Here is a 25,880-nt window from a genome sequence, read left to right as displayed (position 1 = left end):
GCAATTCATTCAAAAATCTATTTTTTGGACACCCTTATAACATATACATTTATTACAGCCTCCCTCGTCACAAAATCGTAAAACTGTGACTTTATTTTGTCAGATTGTTCAATCCCTAAGTAATGAATTGCTCCCGACTAGATGATGTCTAACTTGCATAATTGGCCATGACGCTTGTGAGCAAAAAACCTAAACAAAAAAAAGCAAAATTAAAATGTTTAGAAATATATATATAAACAATTTTCTGTTGCTTCTTTTCTAGTTGGCAACACTGAGCCCTCCTGCCACGTCTTCTTATTCTTTGGCAGACCAGGTGCGTGTGAGGTGTGTTCAAAGGCAGAGTTACTGCACGGAGTAGGTTACACTGACACATAGTTACATTATCATGTATTTATAAGTGGGAGAGTAACAGGTAGTGCCAAATTTAATTGTGGCGGGCCGTCAAATATTAATGAAGGTGAGGATGTAAAAATGTAATGTCATTTGAGGACATATATGTTTTATGATATAATTTTAAAATCTAATACAAAACTTCTCCTTTTTGCAATGGTAAGAGTTCCGCGGTTGTGTGTTTGATACCTTTTAAAGACACGATTGTAAAAGGAACCACCATCAATGATGTTTCAAGCTGAAACAGATGTTGGTGAGCGAGTTGTGCGCTGAAATTACAGAAGGTCGTCTGTCCATCAGTGGGGCTTGTATCAGCAGAGCTTATCGTGGCCTCTACAACCCACACAAACTGCCCACCAATCGGTGCGGCTCGGGCCTTTTGATGAGAATCGTCTCCGTGGAGACCCAGCTGCCAGCAAGGCCCCATTAGCGGTCAAAGCGGTGAGTTAGTTCCGCTTTTAACTGGCCATGAGAAAGCCTCCGGGGAGAGCGAGATGTCTATTACACAGGACTGGAGGAAGTAGATCTGTCAAAACCACCACACGTATTACGATAGCTCTGTCACACACCTCGTGTGGAAGCTGGAAGACAGGAAGGACATGTTTCGAGAGATTATGCAAAAAGCGATTTCCATAAAAACGGGGAAGGAAAATGTCTTTAAAGTCTGGTGCGGATTTCAAGAATTGTTTCCACCTTTGTGGCATTGATGTACATCCAGATGTTCTACAAAACCCATAACGAGTGTAGTTGGCACGTTGTGTAAATGGTAAATAAAAACAGAATACAATGATTTGCAAATCCTTTTCAACTTATATTCAATTGAATAGACTGCAAAGACAAGATATTTTAAGTTCGAACTGAGTAACTTTTTTTTTTGCCAATAATTATTAACTTAGAATTTAATGGCAGCAACACATTGCAAAAAAGCTGGCACAGGGGCATTTTTACCACTGTGTTACATGGCCTTTCCTTTTAACAACACTCAGTAAACGTTTGGGAACTGAGGAGACACATTTTTGAAGCTTTTCAGGTGGAATTCTTTCCCATCCTTGCTTGATGTACAGCTTGAGTTGTTCAACAGTCCGGGGGTCTCCGTTGTGGTATTTTAGGCTTCATAATGCGCCACACAGTTTTAATGGGAGACAGGTCTGGACTAAAGGCAGGCCAGTCTAGTACCCGCACTCTTTTACTACGAAGCCACGCTGTTGTAACACTTGCAGAATGTGGCTTGGCATTGTCTTGCTGAAATAAGCAGGGGCGCCCATGAAAAAGACGTTGCTTGGATGGCAACATATGTTGCTCCAAAACCTCTATGTACCTTTCAGCATTAAAGGTGCCTTCACAGATGTGTAAGTTACCAATGCCTTGGCCACAAATACACCCCCATACCATCACAGATGCTGGCTTTTGAACTTTTCGCCTATAACAGTCCGGATGGTTCCTTTCCTCTTTGGTCCAGAGGACACGACGTCCACAGTTTCCAAAAACAATTTGAAATGTGGACTCGTCAGACCACAGAACATCTTAGAGGAGCCCAGTGAAGCCGGCGGCATTTCTGGGTGTTGTTGATAAATGGATTTCACTTCGCAAAGTAGAGTTTTAACTACTTGGAGAGGAGAAGGTGAAGAGGATGGAAGCAGAACATTGCGAAAAGAGATACAAGGAGTCATGGAAGGTCATAAACGAGATGACTGGGCACAAGAAGGCGAGAGAGGGACAGCTGGCAGGCTGCAGCCCAGAAGAGAGAGTCACCTCCTGGTTCACTCACTTCCAGGATCTCCTGGGCACCCACCCAACAGTGGACAGAGCTGAGGAAGAGATACCTGCACTCCTCGCAAATCTTGACGTTGACGATGGCCCCTTTACAGCTACGGAGTTTGCCACAGTGACGTCCACTTTGAAGCAAGGGAAAAGTGCTGGTCCGGACGGGATCCCCCCGGAAGTCCCCAAAACTGCGATCTCGATAACATCATACTGGAGATCTGCAACCAGGCTCTGATAGAGAATATCAACCCCGACATACGGTTCCCAAATCTGGAGATCTGTCTAAGTCAGACAACTATCGTGGCTTTAGCCTGACCTGTGTCATAGCGAAGCTCTACAACCGCATGATATTAAACCGGATTAGGGATGCCATTGACCCACACCTGAGGGACAACCAAAATGGCTTCAGAAAGGGAAGGACCACCGTAGGCCAGATCCTGGCCTTAAGGAGAATCATTGAGGAGGTGAAGAAGAAGAACTTGATAGCAGTACTGTGTTTCATTGACTTCAAAAAGGCATTTGATTCAATAGACAGAAGCATAATGCTGAGAATCCTCAAGGCTTACGGGGACCTTGACACCCACCCTGCAGATGTCCCTAGATGGGTGCTACACCAGAATGATAAGAGCTGTTTTGAATGTGGACCAGAACATCCACATCACCAACAAGGACCTGTACGGGCAACTGCTGAGGCTCAGCAAGAAGTTAACAGCTAGGAGGATGATGCTGGCCGGCCACTGCCACAGGCATCGGGAGCCCCCGGCCAGCAGGCTGGTCCTATGGGAACCAACGCGCGGGCATCGATCGCGAGGATGTCCCGCGCTAACGTACGTGGACATCCTGAAGAAAGATGCGGGAGCTGAAAGCTCTACGGAGCTGGCCGGGTGTATGGAGAACCGGAATGATCGGAGACTCCGATGGAAACTCGTCTGAGGACAACTGAGAGTTTTAACTTGGACTTACAGATGTAGCGACAAACTGTAGTTACTGACAGTGGTTTTCTGAAGTGTTCCTGAGCCCATGTGGTGATATCCTTTACACACTGATGTTGCTTTTTGATGCATTACCGCTTAAGGGATCGAAGGTGGAATGTTGGTTTTCAGCCTTGCCGCTTACGTGCAGTGATTTCTCAAGGTTCTCTGAACCTTTTGATGATATTACGGACCGTAGATGGTGAAATCCCTAAATTCCTTGCAATAGCTCGTTGAGAGATGTTCTTAAAATGTTCGACAATTTGCTAACGCATTTGTTCACAAAGTGGTCACTCTCGCCCCATCCTTGTTTGTGAATGACTGAGCATTTAATGGAACCTGTTTTTATACCCAATCATGGCACACACCTGTTCCCAATTAGCCTGTTCACCTGTGGGATGTTCCAAATAAGTGTTTGATGAGCATTCCTCAACTTTCTGAGTCTTTTTTGCCACTTGTGCCAGCTTTTTTGAAACATGTTGCAGGCATCAAATTCCAAATGAGCAAATTTGAGCAAAAAACAACAAAGTTTACCAGTTTCCATCCATCCATTTTCTACCGCTTATTCCCTTCGGGGTCGCGGGGGGCGCTGGAGCCTATCTCAGCTACAATTGGGCGGGAGGCGGGGTACACCCTGGACAAGTCGCCACCTCATCGCAGGGCCAACACAGATAGACAGACAACATTCACACCCAAGTTTACCAGTTTGAACGTTAAATATCTCGTCTTTGCAGTCTATTCAATTGAATATAGGTTGATATGCAGATCATTGTATTCTGTGTTTATTTACGATTTAAACAACGTTCCAACTTCACTGGTTTTGGGTTTTGTACTTGGTGCTGTCAAATAAAGAAAGTTTAGCCTTGGTGGAGGTTTTCTATTTGATGGGAATTTGTTTTCTTCTTCTATTTAATGAAGTAATACACATTTAGGGATGGGCGATATGGGCTAAAATCCATATTTTTATATATATTGCAGCCTGTTTTGATAACGATGTATATATTATTTGTTATGTACATGATAACAGAACCATTCAAAAATGGGTTTCAAAGTGTCCTAATTTAGCTGCTGACGTATGCTGTAACATACAGCCATATAAATATAGCGATATAAATATAGCGATATAAAAATACCAATATAATATATTCATATAAATATAGCCCTATAAAATATAGTCATTTAAATACAGCCATATAAATATATCCACATAAATATAGTCATTTAAAACAGCCATATAAATATATCCATATAAATATAGCCATATAAATACAGCCATAAAGATATAGCCATATAAATATAGCCATATAAATATAGCCATATAAATACAGCCACATAAATATAGCCACATAATTATAGCCACATAATTATAGCCATATAAATAACACCTTAGCCTTCATTCTGCTAGAAGAAGACACCACAATGAATACACCCTGTGTTGTGTATGCACTCTCACACACGTATCATTATTTATGATGTCATGGCTTGCAGAGAGAGAGTGGAGGAAGTTAAGTTTCGGTTTCAATTCATGCCAAGGCGGGACAAAAAGTCTGGGAAGATGGGAAGCGATTAGAGAGATTGCTTTGATCTCGTTAGCTCCAGACTCTTTCTCCAGACCAGGTATTTCTGTTCTTTACTTGGTACTTACTCCTATAATTGTTCAACTTCAGTTCTACTCACCTCCCGTCATTGGAGACAACCTTAGAACTAAATAATTTGGGAGAACTTTGACCTCCTGAAAAGGGACAATCCTAATACCTGCATGTCTGGATCGCCGCTCCCGCAGCGAATACTTTGCCTTTTGCGACCGTTTGTTTGTGATTACGGAGTAAATGGACGCAAGAAACACTTTTAAAACGTTAATTAAGTACGCCTTTGTACCACAAAATCAGAATGCGAACACCTTTCCCGCTACACCCCTAATATACTGTTGAATACTCACTAAGTTGGCAACACTGATCCCTACTGCTATGTCTTCTTATTGTCTGGCAGGCTGTATTGGTATACAGAGTTACGACAGGGTTTCCCTTTTATGTATTGGCCGCCACGGAAAAATAAAAGCCGCCACAACTTAAAAATGACGTGTTTTTACGCGAAAACAAATTAAAGTAACATATTGTATTTCAGCATCCAGAAGAAGTCATACCATGTCCAACATTCTTTTTTAATTTTCTCTTGCCAAATTTATGCTAACAACCAGCCCAATTCCAACACGCATTCCCTATGTGCTTCACTCACAGACATACAACAACACTTCCTCATTCTGCACCAACATGGCGTGTTTACGATCGTGGGAACAATTAACATCAATAATACACAAACATAAACATTAACACCAGATGGTCGTTACAACACCAGTGGACATACATAGCCTATTTGTGCACTATTGACGAGTGAGCAAGGCGAAGAGAGTGTGACGTCAGTGAGCGTTTTTGGAGAGTAAAGACGAGTACAGTCTACAATAACACCGGGAAAAGACGCTACATTTGTTGCTGGTCGTTTCTAATAAAGAAAAAGTGACTATAAGGATTGGAGAAATACAACAAAGTACTTAATACAATAACTAGCAACAATGAAACTGTTATAAGAAAAACATACGTTAATATTAATTAATACATTTTTTTTAATATAAGTATACATTTACTTAGCCTTTTTAAATAAAAAATATGATTCACAGCAGATTATGCAAATCATACGATGGCGTCATGTTGACCACGCCCCCACCGCCACAGGTATGATGCCGTCGACTGGAGTTGTGACGACATGCTACGTTCAAAGACAGTCCTATTATAAAGTGTTCATTACGTGCCGGGGCCAACAGGTACCGCCACAAATGAATTGACACTGTGAGAAATACCTGTGAAAATGGGGGTTTTAAAATATAGTCATCATTTGAGTGGGATTGCCAAATACTATACATTGTTTTCTGTGTTAAAGCTGCTTTTTTTTTTTACCATACTTCAGCATGTGCACAACACCTTCACGACCCTCAACTCTTCCTAATCGCCCGAAGACATTCCGACAAATCACATGATGTGTTTAAGGGTCTCTGCAGGGAGCAAGGTGTGGCCCCGCCCACTTTTAAACTAACACTTCCCATTAGCACAACTAAGCCTGAGGTTAACCCCTAGTCACATGTCCTTCATGTTTACTGAGCAGCACACATGGCCTGCAGACAAGTGCGCTCCTAAAAGACATGGCCGCCCACTTGTTGCTCGCCATCTTACACCAAGCATCCGACTGGAGTGTTTCGTTCTGGGCTTGTCAACTTCCCAGGTGTGTTGGAAACAACTCCTGTGCATTCTTAACATCCAACTGTAATATGAAGAACACGTTCTAAGCTCCAGCTTAATGCGTTTTGTTCAGGAGAGATCACACAGAGGCTAATACAAATAAGAAAATAAGAAATTAATACATTTAGGAGATGGTTTGATAAAAGCATACATACATATATTGTGTGGCTGCCATCTACTGGTCACACTTACCATTACATGATTTACCAAATACAATTGCACAACCAGAATTAATACGTACATAAGGCGTACTGTCGATTTTTGAGAACATTAAAGGATTTTAAGTGCGCCAGGCAGTCCGAAAAATACTGTATAACCTGCTACCCAAGAATGTAAAACCATTTTTCTCAACAAGGCGAAAGTTAGTATTCATATGTGGAATTAAATTATGGAATGGATTAAGCAAAGAAGTCAAACAATGTACTAATATGAACCGGTTTAGGAAACTGTTCAAAGTGTTGACAAAGTAAACTTTTGATAAACATCTTGAACTTATTAATGATCTCATATGTGAATCATAACGGACTTAACTATATAGTATTACGTGTTTCAATGACTGACCATAGTCAGACGTACTGTGCTTCAACATATGGGTATTATTATAGTGTGTGTATAAGGACCACAAAATGGCAAATATTAGGAGACATATTATACAAAACCAACTTTTCTTACCTATTGGTACCTGCTCATGTGTATTTGAGATCTGCATATGTCCTGAAAATGTGCACGCATCCGCCATTGTAGTCAAAAACTCCTCCTTTTCCTATATCCTCTTGTTGTGGGGCATTTATCCACCACTGTTGCCATTTCTAATAGAAAGTAGCGTACAGTTCTAACGTTTGTCTGTCAGTAGATTCGCTATCGATCCGCTAAAAACTTGATGGCGGGGAGAACACGCTGTCAAAGTGGAGGCACGTAAATAAGACCACCCGCCCAAAGAGGTGGTCAGAAAGCGGCTTGAAGATGGTCTGCAAAACATAATCTATGCAACATTTTGACCAAAGAACCACCAAAGCTGCCACAAATGATTGGAGGATGCGGGAAGAACTGGGGACACTCTTGTGATTTGGATAACATCGGACTGTCTGCCCCGCAGGATGAATTTTGAGGATCAGTCATAGACAACTTAGAGTGAAAAGAACATTTTATTTTCACTCGCATACAAAACATTCTCACTTGGATTGTTTCCGTGGGTTCGAGACTCTCCCGAAGGACAGTGCGGCGAAGACACAACAAACTCCCTTCTTGTCGCTCATGGACACACACCTGTTGTTGTTGACTTTGGACTAGCGACTGCACGACATCAAGGCCGCGGAACAGAGACACGCAGCAGGCTTACACACACACACATGCATCCACAAAAAATATACGCCACACACACATACCCCACACCCCATCCAACGCCCTTGACGCAAATCCCATAGGGGTGATGGACGGCTGGGCAGCGCCTGAAGAGCTGCAGCCTGCCACCGTAGCCCCCACTCCCTCCCCTCTGTTGCAAGTCTCGAGATGTATGTTGTAATATGTATATGTGCTTTGCTATGGAGTTTTTTTCCCACTCCAGACTGGGCCCCCTTAGGAGCCTAGTCTAGATTGTAATTTTTTACTTATCCTCCCCCAGCGTTGACCTTTTTCCCATCTTTTACCTTACGGCGACCCATCAGCGTTCCTGTTCTGTAACCCTGTACACTGTTTGTTTGTCTAATCTTGAACGGGTTTGTGCTGAAAACAAAGTTCTATTGTGCTTGTGCAATGCCAATAAAGACCTACCTACCTACCCTGTCAAAGTGGAGGCATGTAAATAAGACCACCCACCTAAAGAGATGGTAAAAAAGCGGCTTGAAGATGGTCTGTAAAACATAATCTATGTAAGGCTGCAGCTAACGATTATTTTTCTATCGATTAATCTATAGATTATTTTTTCGATTAATCGGTTAATCTATAGATTATTTTTTCGATTAATCTATAGATTATTTTTCCTTTTACCGATTATTTTTTTTATTCAAAATGAAGATGAAAAAATAAATGTAGGCCAGTTTTTTCAAAAGGCATTGCTTTTATTTACAAAAAAAAAAAAGTATGGCCACTCAGTCAACATTGACAACAACATGACAAAATATTCTGTAACAATGTAAACATTTAAAACTTTTAACATTTAACAAAATTAAAAGTAGCTTATTTGCTTTTTAATGTGCAAATATAAAAGTAAACATCCAGTGCAAATCGTAATATTCTGCAATAGTATAAGCATTTCAAAAGTAAAAGTATTGCTTATTTTGCTTTAAAATGTGCAAAAATAAAGATAAACATCCAATACAAAAAAGTGCCAATCTAAATATTCTGGAGCACTGTAAACATTAAGTATTGCTTTTAAAATGTGCAAAATAAACATCCAGTCCAACACAGTACACAATAACCAATTCTACTCATTCCAGTGAGTGACTAACAGTTGTAATGAAGAAAGGTTAGCATGTCTACATGCTCTGGTTCTTTTCTTGTTTACAATATTCCCAGCAGCTGAAAATAAGCGCTCAGAAGGGGTCGATGTGGCTGGAACTGAGAGCTAATTACCGGTAGCCTTCACCTCAAGCCAGGACTGCGAGTGAGCTGAGCTCCAGTTTATATTCCTAGAAGGTCAACGGGCTCATAGTAGGGATGTGCGTATCGATCCTGTGGTATCGATATATCGATACTCACACGCTACTCATTTGGCATCACTTTTCTGAAAAAAGTATCGATATAAACCAAAAAACGGCGTGTGGGGGGTGCAAGCATCACTTTCAGATGTTTTTGATGACTTACTTAACTTACTATGTGCTGGGACACCCCTGTACCTGGCAGAGTATAGAGCTGGCCCAGTCACGTGACAGGAGACAGCGAATGAGCGTCGTCAACGTGCAACACACACACACACACACACACACACACACACACACACACACACACAGCCAGCCGACAGCGATGCAGCCAGGCATATCCAGTGTTGTCCAATTGTTGACTTAAAACAGGCATTGTTTTTTGTTTTTTTAGTAATGTTTACTGAATATTTTTGTTTAAATGATTATCCTAAATTCAAATAATTTCCACACAGGGGAATTTACTGTTAGTTGAAAATTGCTTGAGTATTTAAAACAAGATAAGAAAGGGATAACATTTGGAGATTCTTCATCTTTGCATTAGTTTTATTTTTTTCCAAGAAAATCTTGAAATATATGATTGAATGTGATTTTGGTTTTAATCTGTAACATCATTTCTTACATTTCGAAAACATTAACCTATTTCATATTTCATTAATTGCTAATTATATCACAAACTTTAAAAAATAACTGCAGCTTCTTGCGATTCGGATTTGACAGTTAATTGGAAAGCCCTAATATCTAATTATTATTATATATAATTATTATTATATATAATATTTAATTTATTTTTCATATTTGTTATTTATTTTAATTTTACTTTTATTATACATTGACCATAATAAATGTGGTATAAATGGTCTGTATTTGTCTTGTGATTTGTCTTAAATAATAACAATAGTAATAATATTTTTGACTGACAAAAATTGCCAATAAGAAATTAATGGTATCGGTATCGATGAAAAGGCAAGATAAAGTATCGGTATCGTATCGAATCCTAAAAGTGTGGTATCGCCCATCCCTAGCTCATAGTGATGTTACTAGTAGTTGACTGGGAGGTGTTTATTATCATTTGGGGAGAGTCCGCTGCCTGATGCTCACCTGCTAAACACCTATCTGCTCCACGCTGAAGCGCTGACTACATGCGCTCTGAATACACACTGCTGATTGGCTGGTAACGTTTTGAATACGCACTGCTGATTGGCTGATAACGCTTTGTATAACGCTTTGTGTGTACCAATCAGATGGTTGTGTGGGTGGGACAATGCTGCGTGCTGAGACAGAGGCAGCCGCAGAAGGAGCGAAGCAGCTTGTTAAGACTTTAGCAGCTAAAGTTAGCTTTAGCTTAGAAACTCGTTCGGTACACCCCCGTACCGAACCAAAAGCCCCGTACCGAAACGGTTCAATACAAAACACGTACCGTTACACCCCTAGCAGATACAAATGACACATTCATGTTTTTGTGTAATGATGACAACGTATACTCGCGCGGACGATTGACTAGTTGATGGTTTTCTTTTCAAATGCTCGTTCATAGCCGTTGTGCTGCTATGATAGGCCATTTACGCTCGACACAGTGTGCATACAACAACATTATTAGGCCGTGTATTGAAATACTCCCACACTTTTGACCACTTTTGGCGTGATTTTTTCCCCCTCGCTCGCACAGTCTGCTTTGCGCTCCGCCATGACGGTAGTGTGACGTAAATATGCGACGCGTCGACGCACAAAAACGGCGTCGACGTATTTACGTAACCGATGACGTCGACTACGTCGACGCGTCGTTTCAGCCTTAAATCTATGCAACATTTTGACCAAAGAACCACCATTACATGTTATTGTGTTACAATAGGAGGAGAAGAAGTGAACAGATGTGTTAGTAGTTGGAGAAAAGGTAGGATTAAATAAGCTTGGGTTCTTGCTACTTGTGTAAAGAGACATCTATGTACATATGTAAATGATATGATGTATCAATGTGTAACAACAAACGGAATAGATTAGGGGTGTCAAAAAAAAACTCATTTTAGATCGGGGGCCACATAGAGAAAAATCTACTCCCAAGTGGGCCGTACTGGTAAAATCACGGCACGATAACTTAAAAATAAAGACAACTTCGGATTATTTTCTTTGTTTAAAAATAGAACAAGCACATCCTTAAATTGTACAAATAATAATGTTGTTGGGTTTTTTTACACTTACATGTTGCGGTTAATAGTATTCTATCTTTATTTGTCGTTATTTATATTTTCTGTGATAATGTTCATCAGTCAACTCATTGGTGCTAACTTTCAATCTATTAGGATAAAAAAATTATATCAAAATCAAATTACTAGGGATGTCCGATAATATCGGACTGCCGATATTATCGGCCGATAAATGCTTTAAAATGTAATATCGGAAATTATCGGTATCGGTTTCAAAAAGTAAAATGTATGACTGCCATGTTGGCATTTTTTTCCATAACTTGAGTTGATTCATTTGGGAAAACCTTGTTACATTGTTTAATGCATCCAGTGGGGCATCACAACAAAATTAGGCATAATAATGTGTTAATTCAACGACTGTATATATCGGTATTGGTTGATATCGGTATCTGTAATTAAGAGAAAGACAATATCGGAATATCGGATAAGGGCAAAAAAGCCATTATCGGACATCTCTACAAATTACTAGGGTTGCACAACTCTCTCTGATAAACGATTCGATATGCATCTAGATACACAGGTTACGATTCGATTCAAAAACGATATCCTTTTATTACAGACCGTTTCGATTGGATTTGATTCCGAACGATACAATTCGATTTGACGGTTAATATTCAAGACTCCAAATCCCCAAGCATTGTGGCTTTATGGCACTGGCAAAAAAAACAGAACAACAAAATCACATGTCAATGTATTTATTTTTAGACATGGACCAAAAAAAGTCTGTCTGAATTGTAGGATGGGAACTCCAGAGGTAAAAGTAGCACAGAATAGTAACAACAAAGTGCAATATTACAGCCTGAGCATAGTTTTGAACACTAGAGGTAGGTAACAAAGATTCAATATTTCAACCTGAGCATATAGTGTTTTGAACACTAGAGGTAGGTAACAATGAACACTAAAGGTAGGTAACAAAGGTGCAACATTACAATCTAAACAAGTTACACACCTATATCACATCTCAAAATGTTGCCACAGGGTTTTAAGTCACCGTACTCTTGGCCGTTTTTCCTCTTTGCATGCAGGTCGAGATTTGTAGTGCTGCCAGTGTACGTCAACGATGCTCGACACAATTTACAAATAGCATGGCTTCTGTCGAGCTTCCCTTCCTTCTTATAAAACCCAAAAACTTTCTACACTTTGGATTTCTGTCTCCCCGATGCGTTGAAAACCTTTCTCGGCCCATTATCACCTTCGGTCAGAATGACGCTTTCGTTCTCCTCCACATTCATTTTCCGTGTTGTCTCTTGTTTATCACTGGTGCTAATACCAGCTAGGCGGCTACCGCGTTTGGCGAGTAGCTTCAGCTCTCGCGTTGTTTTAGAGACGCTGACGCATATTGTAATCTAGCCAACCCATGCAAAGACTCGCGATAACCGATCCGTGACTCTATAACCGATTCAGCTAGGAATTCATGGATTATTCGCATTGATTGAGGAGTCTGCTACCGATGCAATCTAATCGCTCACTTGTTGAATCGAATACTCGGTCGCATCGGTTTATCGTTCACAACCCTACAAATTACAGTACGTTATTTATGTAGTTTGATCATTTCGCTCTACTGGTGCACTAACATCATGCGGTTTATTTCGTACATATGTAGCATCGTCTACAAAGATACAAATAATTGCTATTGCGACATCCAGTGGACACATTTAGAACAGCTGTTTCTTTCATTCAAAAATTTCAGGTTAATTTTTAATATTTAGCAAACTCATCCCGCGGGCCGGATAAAACCTGTTCGCGGGCCTAATCCGGCCCTCGGGCTGTACGTTTGACACCCCTAGAATAGATGGTAATGGAGCCCAGCTTGCTCATTGTCTGCCATTATTGATCCTGTGTGACGTCACATCTGTTCTCATTAAGGGGAGCAAACACCGTAAACATTTCATTCTCAGCCCTGAAAATGACAACAAAGTGACAGAAAAGGGAGTAAATGTACTCGGAGTGGATGTCAAACACACCCACGCAAAGAGGACAAAACAACAAAAGTCAAACCCGGAAGTAGCTTACCGTCGTCACTTGTCTTCCCGCCGCCGGTGAGGAGATGCCGAGTGGAGGAGCTACTTCAACCCCGAGAAAGTGGTCCTCTGGCCCGGCGAGAGCAGCGCTGAACACGGAGGTCTGTGTTAGCAGGAGCTCCTGCTGTGTCACAGGTGATGTGGACACTGGATAAACCGTCCGCCACCTGAGGCTGCGACACGCCCCAAAAGAGACTACTGGCGGTGGCGGACCGACCCAAATGTCGACTGTGTCGATATTAAGTGTCCTCCCAATACTGTATTGCAGCTGTGTCAAACTTGTTTTTATATATGTGAATATAAATGTATCGATTCGTTACACAATTTGCATTGGAAACTCTTCTTGATGACAATGATTGTTACTAACATATGCTTGTTGCAGCATCACTATAGTGAACATGTACAAATGGATGCAAGACCGATTTCTGTCAAAATGTAAAAAAAAAAATGTGTACAGCTCCACTAATGGACATTGGAGTGTTACTTTCAAAGGCAAAATTAAAGTATTGCTAGAAACATAATTTTATATGGGACTTTATTGTATTATATGTATAGGGCATGTTCCAAAAAGAAGAAAAAAAGCATAAAACACAGTATATTTAAATATACTAAATGTAAAAAAGGGAATAAATATTCAAAATAATCTAGTTTGGTTACGCCAGGGGTGTCCAAAGTGCGGCCCGGGGGCCATTTGCGGCCCGCAGGTAATTTTTTAACGGCCCCACGGCACATTTTAAAAATACGATTGGAAAAAATTAAAAACATAAAAAATGGTATAAAAGAACAAACCGGTGAAATGTAACAAGAAAATGTTGCAATGTTTACTCTAATAACACAAAGCTGCCATGCAGGCTGTTTCTTTTTTTTAAAAATAATAATGAATCAAAATCAATGTCATTATGAATTATTGGCTCCAATTACATCACATTAAATATTCCACTTTGAGATATTTTTTGGGGAAAATGTTGCATATTTTGTGTTTGCCATATAAAAAAACTGAGCTGTTTTTTTTTAAAAGAAGGGCCTCAAACGAACAAACAAAAAACATAAACAACAATAAAATGTATAATTGGCGGATAGATCTGAAGTTGAGATTATTGTGTTAAAAGTAAACAGTAAAAAAATTTTTATAATTTATTTTTTAACACTTTAATGAGTAGGACCCTTTTGGATCCCCAATAATGTTAGTGTGATTTGTTTTTAAGTGTCATTGCTAAAAAAATAATAATGAATCAAAATCAATGGTGTTATGAGTTATTGACCTTTTTAAGGCTCCAATTATTATATAATATCAAATATTCCACTTAAACATTTTATTGGGTGAAAATATTGCTTATTTTGTGTTTTTTCCATAAAAAACTGGGTTTTCTTTGACAAAAAGATAGACCTAATGTTTATCTAGAGATTTAAAACTTGAATAATAATAAAAATAATAATACTGAATAATGACACATTTTTTATACTTTTTTGACCAAAACCCTTTGGGGTACCCAGGATCAAGCTTGAGTGGAGGCCTAAATGTATATTTTTTATACATATATTGTATTGGTTTTTTAAATAAAAAATATCAAAATGGCCCCCGCTTGCTTTGATTTTTCAGTGTGCGGCCCTCGGTGGAAAAAGTTTGGACACCCCTGGGTTACGCCCTCATGAGCGCAACACAAGGTTGTAAAAGTTTCAACTACAATTCTAAATAAGAAGTCAAAAGCAAACTGGAATCAAATACACACAGCTTAAAGATTGATCAATACCTATTTAAATTTAGTAATACATAAATATGATGATTTATCAAAATATAAAAGAAATATACCTGAACAGAACGCTCATGATGGTTACACCAAAAAGTAACGCTATGAATCGCGTTTTTCCAAATTTTGGGGGCATTTTTATGCTATTTCCAAGCATCTCCTTTTTATTATCGTTGATTTTAAATGGTCAAACTAATGCATATTATATATGCATGCTCTAGTAAACGAAAAAAAAAGTCATATTTATTTTGATTGTTACATTTTGAGGTACATTTGTGCAGGTGGGTGCGAATGTACCCATTACCAGAGCTGTACACTTATACATGCATTTAGTCAGAAAGGGCTTTATTATTTCTAGCCTTTTTTTGCAGGCCACTTAAAATAATGCGGCATATGACATAAAATGACATACAGGGCCACATAAATTAACCAGAGTCATCTTTATTGGCCAAGTATGTTTCACACTCGAGGAATTGGACTTGGGAGTCTGTGCTCTCTTTGGACAATGAAAGGAAACATGGAAAAACTAAAAAAAATAGTTTGGCGGACCACATACAATGATGCGGAGGAAAAAATTAAATAATGCGTGAGGACCACAAAAAATTACGTGATATGCCACTTAAATGATCCACATAAAATTATGTGATGGGCCACATATAATGACGAAGCGGGCCACATGAAATATTGCGGCAGGACCACATGAAATATTGTGGCAGGACTACATAAAATATTGTGGCAGGACCACATAAAATAATACAGCGGACCACGTAAAATATCGTGGCAGGACCACATAAAATGATTTGGCAGGACGACATAAAATAATACGGCAGGCCACATAAAATATTGTGGCAGGATCACATAAAATGACGTGGCAGGACGACATAAAATAATGCGGCAGGCCACATGAAATATTGTGGCAGAATCATATAAAAAGAAGTAGCAGATTACATTAAATGATGTGGCGGACCACATAAAATAATGCAGCAGGACCACTTGAACTGATAGTACGGGCCACTTAAAATAGTTTGGCGGACCACATAAAATGATGCGAAGGGAAAAATTTAATAATGCGTCAGGACCACAACAAATTACGTGATAGGCCACATAAATGATGTGGGAGGACCACATAAAATTATGTGATAGGCCACATAAAATGACGACGCGGGCCACATGAAATATTGTGGCAGGACCACATACAATATTGTGGCAGGACCACATAAAATAATGCGGCGGACCACATAAAATTACGTGGCAGGACGACATAAAGTAATACGGCGGACCACGTAAAATGTGGTAGGATCATATAAAAAGATGTGGCAGGTTACATAAAATGATGTGGCGGACCACATAAAATAATGCAGCAGGACCACTTGAACTGATAGTACGGGCCACTTAAAATAGTTTAAATTATGTGATAGGCCACATAAAATGATGAAGCGTATTTCATGTGGCAGGACCACATACAATATTGTGGCAGGACCACATACAATATTGTGGCAGGATCACATACAATATTGTGGCAGGAGTCAGACCACATAAAATAAAGCGGCAGACCACGTAAAATATCATGGCAGGACCACATAATATGATTTGGCAGGACGACATAAAATAATGCGGCAGGCTACATAAAATATTGTGGCAGGATCACATAAAATGATGTGGCAGGATGACATAAAATAAAGCGGCAGGCCATGTAAAATACCGTGGCAGGATCATATAAAAAGATGTGGCAGGTTACATTAAATGATGTGGCGGATCAAATGAATATAATGTGGCAGGACCACATAAAATATTGTGGCAAAAGCACATAAAATAATGTAGCGGGACCACATAAAATGATGTGGCGGACCACATAAAATAATGCAGCAGGACCAATCAAAATGAAAGTACGGGCCACTTCAAATAGTTTTGCGGACCACATAAAATGATGCGGAGGGAAAAATTCAATAATGCGTCAGGACCACAAAAAATTATGTGATAGGCAACATACAATATTGTGGCAGGACCACTTAAAATAATGCGGCGGACCACGTAAAATGATATGGCAGGACGACATAAAATAATACGGCGAACCACGTAAAATATCGTGGCAGGACCACATAAAATAATGCAGCGGCCCACATAAAATTATGTGGCAGGTTACATAAAATGATGTGGCAGACCACATAAAATAATGCAGCAGGACCACTTAAACTAATAGTATGGGCCATTTAAAATAGTTTGGCGGACCACATAAAATGATGCGGAGGGAAAAATTAAATAATGCGCCAGGACCACAAAAAATTACGTGATAGGCCACTTAAATGATGTGGCAGGACCACGTAAAGTGACAAAGCGGATGAAGCTGTAGGTGCACCATACCTCAAGGACGTTGTAATCATACCGAAACGGCGAGCATTTATCCATGAAAATATGGAGAAGCCGCAGACAGTGTGTGAGACGGAGAAGCATCTAGAAGTAGATGCTGCAGAAGTTGAAATTGTGACCTTTTTTTAAATTATTATTCATTTCGATAGGTGGCGCTGTTTTTCGAGGTAGGAGTTGTGCTGGTATCCTCAGGTACCAAAGTATTGCACTGGTTATGAAACTGGAAAAATTCATAAGTTTAAAAAAAAGTTCAAACAAGTAAATGGCCCAATTCTATATTGTCTGATTGGATTACTTTTAGACATGTATTTTGGCATTGTATAACATTCAATTTGTCCCTTTATTTGAATGGGAATTTCATGGAAATTTGGGAGTTTCAGGAAAACCGGAAATATTTGAATATATTGATACCAGCACAATTGTCTTTAGATAAATAAATGGGTTGGTGTTGGAATTTTTGTAATCGGTTGACAAATGTTGACGTAGTAGCAACTTCAATTGAGAATTGGTATTTCGAAATTCCTGGAATTTCAAGAAAATGGGGAATTTGTACGGGGGGAAAAATGATTCGAAGGTGGAAATGGTTGGAATTGCCTGAAAAATGTGGACTGTGAAAACTTTGGGACAAGAGGTGAAAAACTGCCATTCTGGGAATTCCTGGAATTTTTTAAAACTTGTAAATTGATAGTTTGGTTGTCCAATGTGAGTGGAAGGGGTTGAAAGTGGAACTGTTCAAATCGGTTAAGGAATGTGGAAAATGGCCCATTCATTTTCAAAGGGAAAAATGTCCCGAAAAAAAATTCTGGGTAATCTGGGATATTTTTGAGGATTTTTTTTTTCATGATCTCACGATTGCCGGTTGAGCCGAACATTTTGATACTCGAACGGTTCCAATCGGATGAAAACTGTGGGTTCTTGCTAAACCTTTGCGGCGGAATAATAACAAAGCGGATGAAGCTGTAGGTGCACCATACCCCAAGGACGTTGTAATAATACCGAAACGGCTGACATTTATCCATGAAAATATGGAGAAGCCGCTGACAGTGTGTGAGACGGCGAAGCAGCCGGAAGGAGATGCTGCAAAAGTTGAAATTGTGACCTGGGGGTGGTATAGCTCGGTTGGTAGAGTGGCCGTGCCAGGAATTTGAGGGTTCCAGGTTCGATCCCCGCTTCCGCCATCCTAGTCACTGTCGTTGTGTCCTTGGGCAAGACACTTTACCCACCTGCTCCCAGTGTCACCCACACTGGTTTAAATGTAACTTAGATATTGGGTTTCACTATGTAAAGCGCTTTGAGTCACTAGAGAAAAGCGCTATATAAATATAATTCACTTCACTTTTTAAATTTTTTTTAATTTTAATTCATTTCGATAGGTGACACTGTTTTTCGAGGTAGAAGTTGTGCTGGTATCCTAAAGTATTGCACTGGTTATGAAACTGGAAAAATACATACGTTTTAAAAAATTTCAAACAAGTAACTTCAACAACTCAAGCCCAGTTCTTTATTGTCTGATTGGATTACTTTTAAACATGTATTGTGTACACCATATGTGGTCATTAATACTCAGGTCAGCATATATTCATTACATGTGAAGCACAGCTGTGTGGACTTGCTAATGTTTGCAGTCGCCCACTCGTGAGACGTAATTGACTGGAGCTGCTTAGTCATGATTAATGCAACATTACACATTATTCTTTACAAACGTTTCCTTGCGTGGCTGAGGAATGACGATTTGTTGTTTTTTGTTTTTTTTCTCTACTTCCTCGTGTTTGCACGGTGGAGCCATTGTTATTTTTGACAGTTTATCTCCCCCATTATTGTTCCTGTTTCGTCACTCTCATACAGCGCAGAAGATCTGATATGAACACATCGCTCCTTGCTCCTATGAGCAACATTTAATTACTTGATAGACGTGTTCTGAGGGTGAGCAGTGTGTATTCCCACGTTGCAACACACACACACAGACACTTTCTTGTATTTGTTACCTTCTTGTGACCTACGAAAAATGCCTACCTCTTTAGGACCACCCTCTCTAGATATATAAAGATTTGTATTTACAACATTAATAATATATACATACTATGCAAAAACGAGTTGGAATTTCACGAGTAAAAGGTCACAATTTCACAAGAAAAACTTCAAATTTTGGCAGTATTATAATAAAAGTCGTCATTTTACTCAACGCAAGTCAAAATTTTACAAGACAAAACGGAACATTTGTGCAACGCTGTGAAAAGAGTTGGAATTTTACTCAATAACAGTCGCAATTTTACGGGAAAAGTTTAACATTTTGTCAATTTTATAAAAAGAGTCGTAATTTTACCCGACAAAAGTCACAATTTTATAAGAAAACTTCAAAATGTTGGCAATATTGTAACAATAATCGGAATTTTACTTGACAAAATTATGACAAAAGTCATCATTTAACTCAAAAAAGTCACTATTTTACAAGAACAACAAAAAAATTGGCAATATTGTGATAAAAGTCTGAATTTTATACGACAAATGTCACCATTTTGCATTAAAAAGTAATAATTTTACGAGAAAATATTGCAATATTACAGAAACAGAAAGAATATGATAAATTGTTCCCAATTTTATAAGAAAAAAGTCGACACATTGTGAGAAAAAGACTGTTTTTAGTTAATTCATCTTTTTTGTTGTTGTGTGTGTAATTGGTTTTTAATCTTCATTATTTACTTCATCTTATTACAGTATGTCTCTATATACATATATATATATTTTTTTAAAATTCATTTTGGCCAAAAGGGGCGCATATCAATTTCTTACACGCCCTTGTTATTACATATGTTGACCAGAGGGGGAGCACTTTTAAAACCGACACAAAGTCAATGTGAAAAATCCCTTCTTTTTGGGACCACCCTAATTTTGATAGATTTCACCACCAGGGGATGCAAATGAGACATTCTCTATTAGATGCAATGGTTTTCTGATGTCTCAAGAAGAGTAGAAATACAAGAACACACACACACACACACACACACACACACGCACACACACTCACACATTCTTGTATTTGTTACCTTCTTGAGACGTACAAAAAATGCCTACCACTTTAGGATCACCCTCTCTAGATATATACAGATTTGTATTTACAAAATTAATAATATATACATGCTATGCAAATATAAAAAAGCTTGTTGTGAAAAATGAGTTGGAATTTCACGAGTAAAAGGTCACAATTTCACAAGAAAAACTTCGAATTTTGGCAGTATTATAATAAAAGTCGTCATTTTACTCAACGCAAGTCAACATTTTACAAGAAAAACGGAACATTTGTGCAATACTATCATAAGAGTTGGAATTTTACTCAGTAACAAGTCGCAATTTTACGAGAAAAGTTGAACATTTAGGCAATTTTATGAAAAGAGTCGTAATTTCACTCGACAAAAGTCACAATTTTATAAGAAAACTATAAAAATGTTGGCAATATTATAACAATAATCTGAATTTTACTTGGCAAAATTATGACAAAAGTCAACATTTTACTCAAAAAAATTTCACTATTTTACAAGAACAAAAAATAAATTGGCAATATTGTGATAAAAGTCTGAATTTTATATGAAAAATGTCACCATTTTGCATTAAAAAGTAATAATTTTACGAGAAAATATTGCAATATTACAGAAACAGAAAGAATATGAGAAATTGTTCCCAATTTTATAAGAAAAAAGTCGACATTGTGAGAAAAAGACTGCTTTTTTGTTGTTGTTGTGTGTAATTGTTTTTTAATCACGACAGTGCGTTTCCTGGAAGGCACAATATGCAGATGTAATTTGCATTATATCAAAATGACAAAACAATCTCATGTGTTTTATTGGTTAGGGAGAGAATAAGGAATGCACATTTGACAACTATTTGTAGTTGTAAATTGTTTTGGCTCTGCTTTATTTATTACATTGACTTCACTGTGTACATTAGTGCTGATGTCATACAGCTGAAATAATATAACAACATATTTTTTAACCTGCTCTGTTTTTACTCATGAACATCATGAATGTATAACAATCAAAATTAGCTTTTTATGTGGGGAAAATAACATTAATGTGACCAAATTTGTATCTACCTGAAATAAATAGGCAGAATGTAAAAATAAAAAAGTAACATTTTCAAACAAAAGAACTGAATTTTGTGCCCAAGCAACCAATTTGTGTGTAAAAGTAAGCAGCAATCGCCCCCTGCTGGTGATGCATGAATATTCCCCAGCCACGTAGATCATATTTTTTGTGTTTTTATTATTATTAATCATGTGTGAGAGTCATGTAACTGTGACAAAAATGACATACAGGTACCTCAACTTAAGAGTGTTTTAAGATAAGAGCTGTTTCTCGGCTAATTGTTACGTTTTAAATTGCAAGGAAAAATGCTCGTTGGCGTAGCAAATGTCACACAATCCGACCAAAACATCTGGTCTTACTAGCTAGCGTTAGCGTTTAGCTAAAGATCGAGATAACTATTTTTTTCTACCACCATTCAATAGGAAGAAAGTGAGTGCGAAGCGTATCGGTGCTAGACTGCGCCACACTGAAGCACAATGAGTCTGGAGTGTTGTAATGATATCCAAACGGCGGACATTTATCCATGAAAATATGGAGAAGCTGCGGATGGTGGGTTTGACGGAGAAGCAACTGGAGGGCGATACTGCAGAAGTCCGTTCGCCAACGTAAATGTAGTAACCTTACTTTATAAAACTACTGGAGTTGTTAATAGTACATTCTATTGTATGGATTTTACACAATATTTGTTATTTTTTTCTTTTTAAATGTTTAGTTGCGAGTGATGTGCGATACCACTTTCCGATTTGATACAGAGTCAAATTCAGGCTGGTATCGGCAATACCAATTCGATACTCTGTGCAAATATTCCTAATGTGTCTGCTAAAATTTAAACAGTTATGTGTTTTCAAATATTAACATATATATTTAATAAAACAATAGTAAAAATATAAAAAAAGAGCAAAAAATCAGAGTGTAATGAGGAAAACCAGATTAAAAAAACCTAGTAATAATATTTTACTTTGTCACCTATAACACAATGTTTTGTCTTTCAATACATATAATATAAAAAGTAAAGAAATAAAACGTATCAAAATGGCGCCCCCATACTTGACTTTTCAGTATGTGGCCTTTGGTGGAGAAAGTTTAGACACCCCTGATCTAAAATATTAGAAGCTTTCAAAATAAATAAATAAAATATAAACAAAGTTTAGTTAATTAAAAAATAAGATAATACTAACTTAAGAATGAATAACTAGAAAAAGGATAACAACAATAATAAACACTGTTAAATATGAAACTGAACATTAACATTTTTGTACAGGCCCACTAGGTCATGCAGTTACACAATCGTAATATTATTGTTATTTTATTCTTACGTGGGGAAAAAACCCACTAATAAAAATATAAGAAAAAAGGGCAAAAAAAATCGGTATGTAATAAGAAAAAGCTGAAATGTTCTAATTAATAATTAATAATAGTATACTTAGTCACCTATAATACAAAGCTGACACAATATCTGTTTTTAGCTTTTTAAAAAAAAATATCTATAGCCCCCGCCATCGGCACCTCTAATCTAAAATATTAAAAGCTCTCAAAATAAAAATGAAATATGCCTAAATAACAAGGTTTAGTTAGTTAATTGAAAAATAAAATGGTACTAAGTTATGAATTAATTTGACGTATTAAAACAACCATAATAAACACTGTTAAATGTGTAACTGAACATTAATATTTTCATACAGGCAGAATTTTTTTTGACACACTTGGTTATGCAGTTACACAATCTTATAAATAAATGGGTTATAGTTGTATAGCGCTTTTCTACCTTCAAGGTACTCAAAGCGCTTTGACAGTATTTCCACATTTACCCATTCACACACACATTCACACACTGATGGCGGGAGCTGCCATGCAAGGCGCTAACCAGCAGCCATCAGAGGCAAAGGGTGAAGTGTCTTGCCCAAGGACACAACGGACGTGACTAGGAAGGTAGAAGGCGGGAATTGAACCCCAGTAACCAGCAACACTCCGATTGCTGGCACAGCCACTCTACCAACTTCGCCACGCCGTCCCTTATTATTATTAATATTATTTTTATTATTGTATTTTTTACATGGGATTAAAAACAGCAAAATGTAGGAAAAAAATCTGTATGTAATGAGAAAAAGCTGAAAAGTTCTAACTAATAATTAATAATAAAAATATACTTAGTCACCTATAATGCATAATTGACACTATAGTTTTTAGCATTTATTTTTTTAGATTAAAAAAAATATCAATATGGCCCCTGCATACTATGACTTTTCAGTATGCGGCCTTTGTTTGAAAAAGTATGGACAACCCTGAACTAAAGTATCAAAAGTATCAATACTATGATTGGAGGATCGATATGAGAATTTTATTATACATATAAATAAAAGACATACTTCAATTTCAGTGTTCTGCAGGCTATCCGGTAGGTGGCAGTATTGTCCTGTTTAAGAGTGTCACAACATTGCTGTTTACGGCAGACGAACTGCTTTACAGTAGACTAAACGTGACTGCTGTTGTTGTGTGTTGTTACCGCGCTGGGAGGACGTTAATGAAACTGCCTAAAAATAAACCCACATAAGAAACCAAGAACTCTCTCTGCTTGTTGTGCACTCTACTCTCTAAAAGCCGTAGATGTTATGACGTCATTGGGCAGGCAAGCTGCTGGGAAAGCGGACGTGAGAACGGCTGTCCCCACTCAGGTCCGCATTGAGCTGGAGGGGGCGTGGCCTCCAGCTCCGGCTGAATACCGGGAGTTTGTCGGGAGAAGGGAGGTTGTCGGGAGAGGCGCTGAATACCGGGATTCTCCCGCTAAAAACGGGAGGGTTGGCAAGTATGCAGGAGAGCCCAACTTTGAAGCTATGGATGGAAATAACAATGGACATTTATACAATGGAGAAGATAACGGCTTTTATTCATTATAAATTGGAGAAATGTACTTCATACTGGGAAAACTGGGTCAGTTATGTCACTCCCCATAAGCCTGATTTTATTTTCTCGAATTAGTGATTGTACTGTGTAAAAAAGATTACTCCCTATATGTTTATAGTTTTTTTGGTTTCTATTCATTTATTTACTATCTGTTTGTATTATTATATGTTTTATCATTATTATTATATATATATATTTTTTAATTAATTTATTTGTTAATATTATTATTACTTTGGTTTGTTTTTTGTTTTTTTTGCTGTTTTTCTCTTTTTTTCTTTTGGGGGGCGGGGTGGCATCGTTGAGATATAAACAAAAATAATATTATTTTGACATTTAGGGCAGACAATAGATATATGATGTATGCAAATATGATGTAATGGATAGGAATGTCGGATTCTGGACGTCAATAAAAATGACAAAAAATTTAAATAAATCTAGAGAAAAATTGCTAATTCCTACTAGGCAATCAGCATCAAGCGTTGGAATTGGGGGTTAAATCACCAAAAATTATTCCCGGGCGCGGCCACCGCTGCTGCCCACTGCTCCCCTCACCTCCCAGGGGGTGTTTAAGGGTGATGGGTCAAATGCAGAGAATAATTTGATGGGTCAAATGCAGAGAATAATTTCACCACACCTAGTGTGTGTGTGACAATCATTGGTACTTTAACTTTTTAACTTTTTTAATATTTGAGTGGGCTCCATGCCCCTATGTAGTGGAAAAGTTGGGCCCTGAGGTAAAAAAGGTTAAGAATCCCTGCATTACATTACCAAACATCTACTATAATACAAAGCTGACACAATATCTGATTTTCAAGGCAAAAACTGATTTTCAAGGCAAAACTGATTTTCAAGGTAAAAACTGATTTTCAAGGTAAAAGTTGATTTTCAAGGCAAAAACTGATTGGATGAAAGTTGATTTAAATTTGTTTGAATGGAGACGTTGATTTGAGATACAAGTGTTTTGAGATCAAAACGCCGTCACAGAACCAATAAGCTCAAAAGTTGAGGTACTACTGTGTACTTGAACTGAAGACACCTCACCTTGTCTAAATGGTGGTTAGATTCAAAGCCGTATAGATCAGATTAGTTGTGATGCACAAGACTCCGATCAGGTTGCAGAGGCTGGACAAGCCGTGGTAGCGGCCAAATTTTTTCCTGCAGGCTCTGTACTTGGGGTCCTGCTCTTTCAGCTTGGCGTAACCTTCCTTCTGGCTGCCCATGCCCACCTGGTTACCAAGGCCGTGCTCCTTCTCCACTTCCCACATCTGCAACATGACTTCAGAGGCTGCCGGGCCAAACCACCGGGCGTTGACACCCGCCGTGATCAGGGCCACAAAATATAGAGCCATCTGCCAAAGGAGGAGAAGACGAAGACCATTTGCGAGCGTATGGGCATACATAACATTAGGACCACTTGCACAATCTGACAATGGTATCAGTTGCAAGAGGGGTGACTTCAATTAAATGTTACTGCTGTGGTTTTTATTATTGTCATACATAACACAGCTC

The 25,880-nt window shown here is 38.3% G+C and overlaps 2 protein-coding genes across 6 annotated transcripts in view; both read right to left on the bottom strand.

The window, feature by feature from the left end:
* rab3db (RAB3D, member RAS oncogene family, b) overlaps positions 1-13,487 on the bottom strand; it is a 51,691-nt gene extending 38,204 nt beyond the window's left edge. The window contains exon 1 of the mRNA XM_062037411.1: positions 13,269-13,487. The gene's annotated coding sequence lies outside the window, so the exon portion shown is untranslated. The remainder of the gene's footprint in view (positions 1-13,268) is intronic.
* Positions 13,488-23,527: 10,040 nt separating this feature from the next.
* The window catches only part of tmem205 (transmembrane protein 205), a 74,459-nt gene continuing 72,106 nt past the window's right edge, over positions 23,528-25,880 (bottom strand). For all 5 annotated transcript variants that reach the window (XM_062037086.1, XM_062037087.1, XM_062037085.1 and 2 more), the window contains one exon: positions 23,528-25,720. In XM_062037086.1, coding sequence (XP_061893070.1) covers positions 25,418-25,720 — 303 coding nt within the window. In that variant the 3' untranslated portion in view covers positions 23,528-25,417. The remainder of the gene's footprint in view (positions 25,721-25,880) is intronic.

Source organism: Entelurus aequoreus, linkage group LG25 (genome assembly GCF_033978785.1).
Source record: "Entelurus aequoreus isolate RoL-2023_Sb linkage group LG25, RoL_Eaeq_v1.1, whole genome shotgun sequence".
In the NCBI taxonomy this organism is placed as follows: domain Eukaryota; kingdom Metazoa; phylum Chordata; class Actinopteri; order Syngnathiformes; family Syngnathidae; genus Entelurus; species Entelurus aequoreus.
Note: the sequence above shows the minus strand (reverse complement) of the source record. Positions and strands in the feature narration are given on the sequence as shown.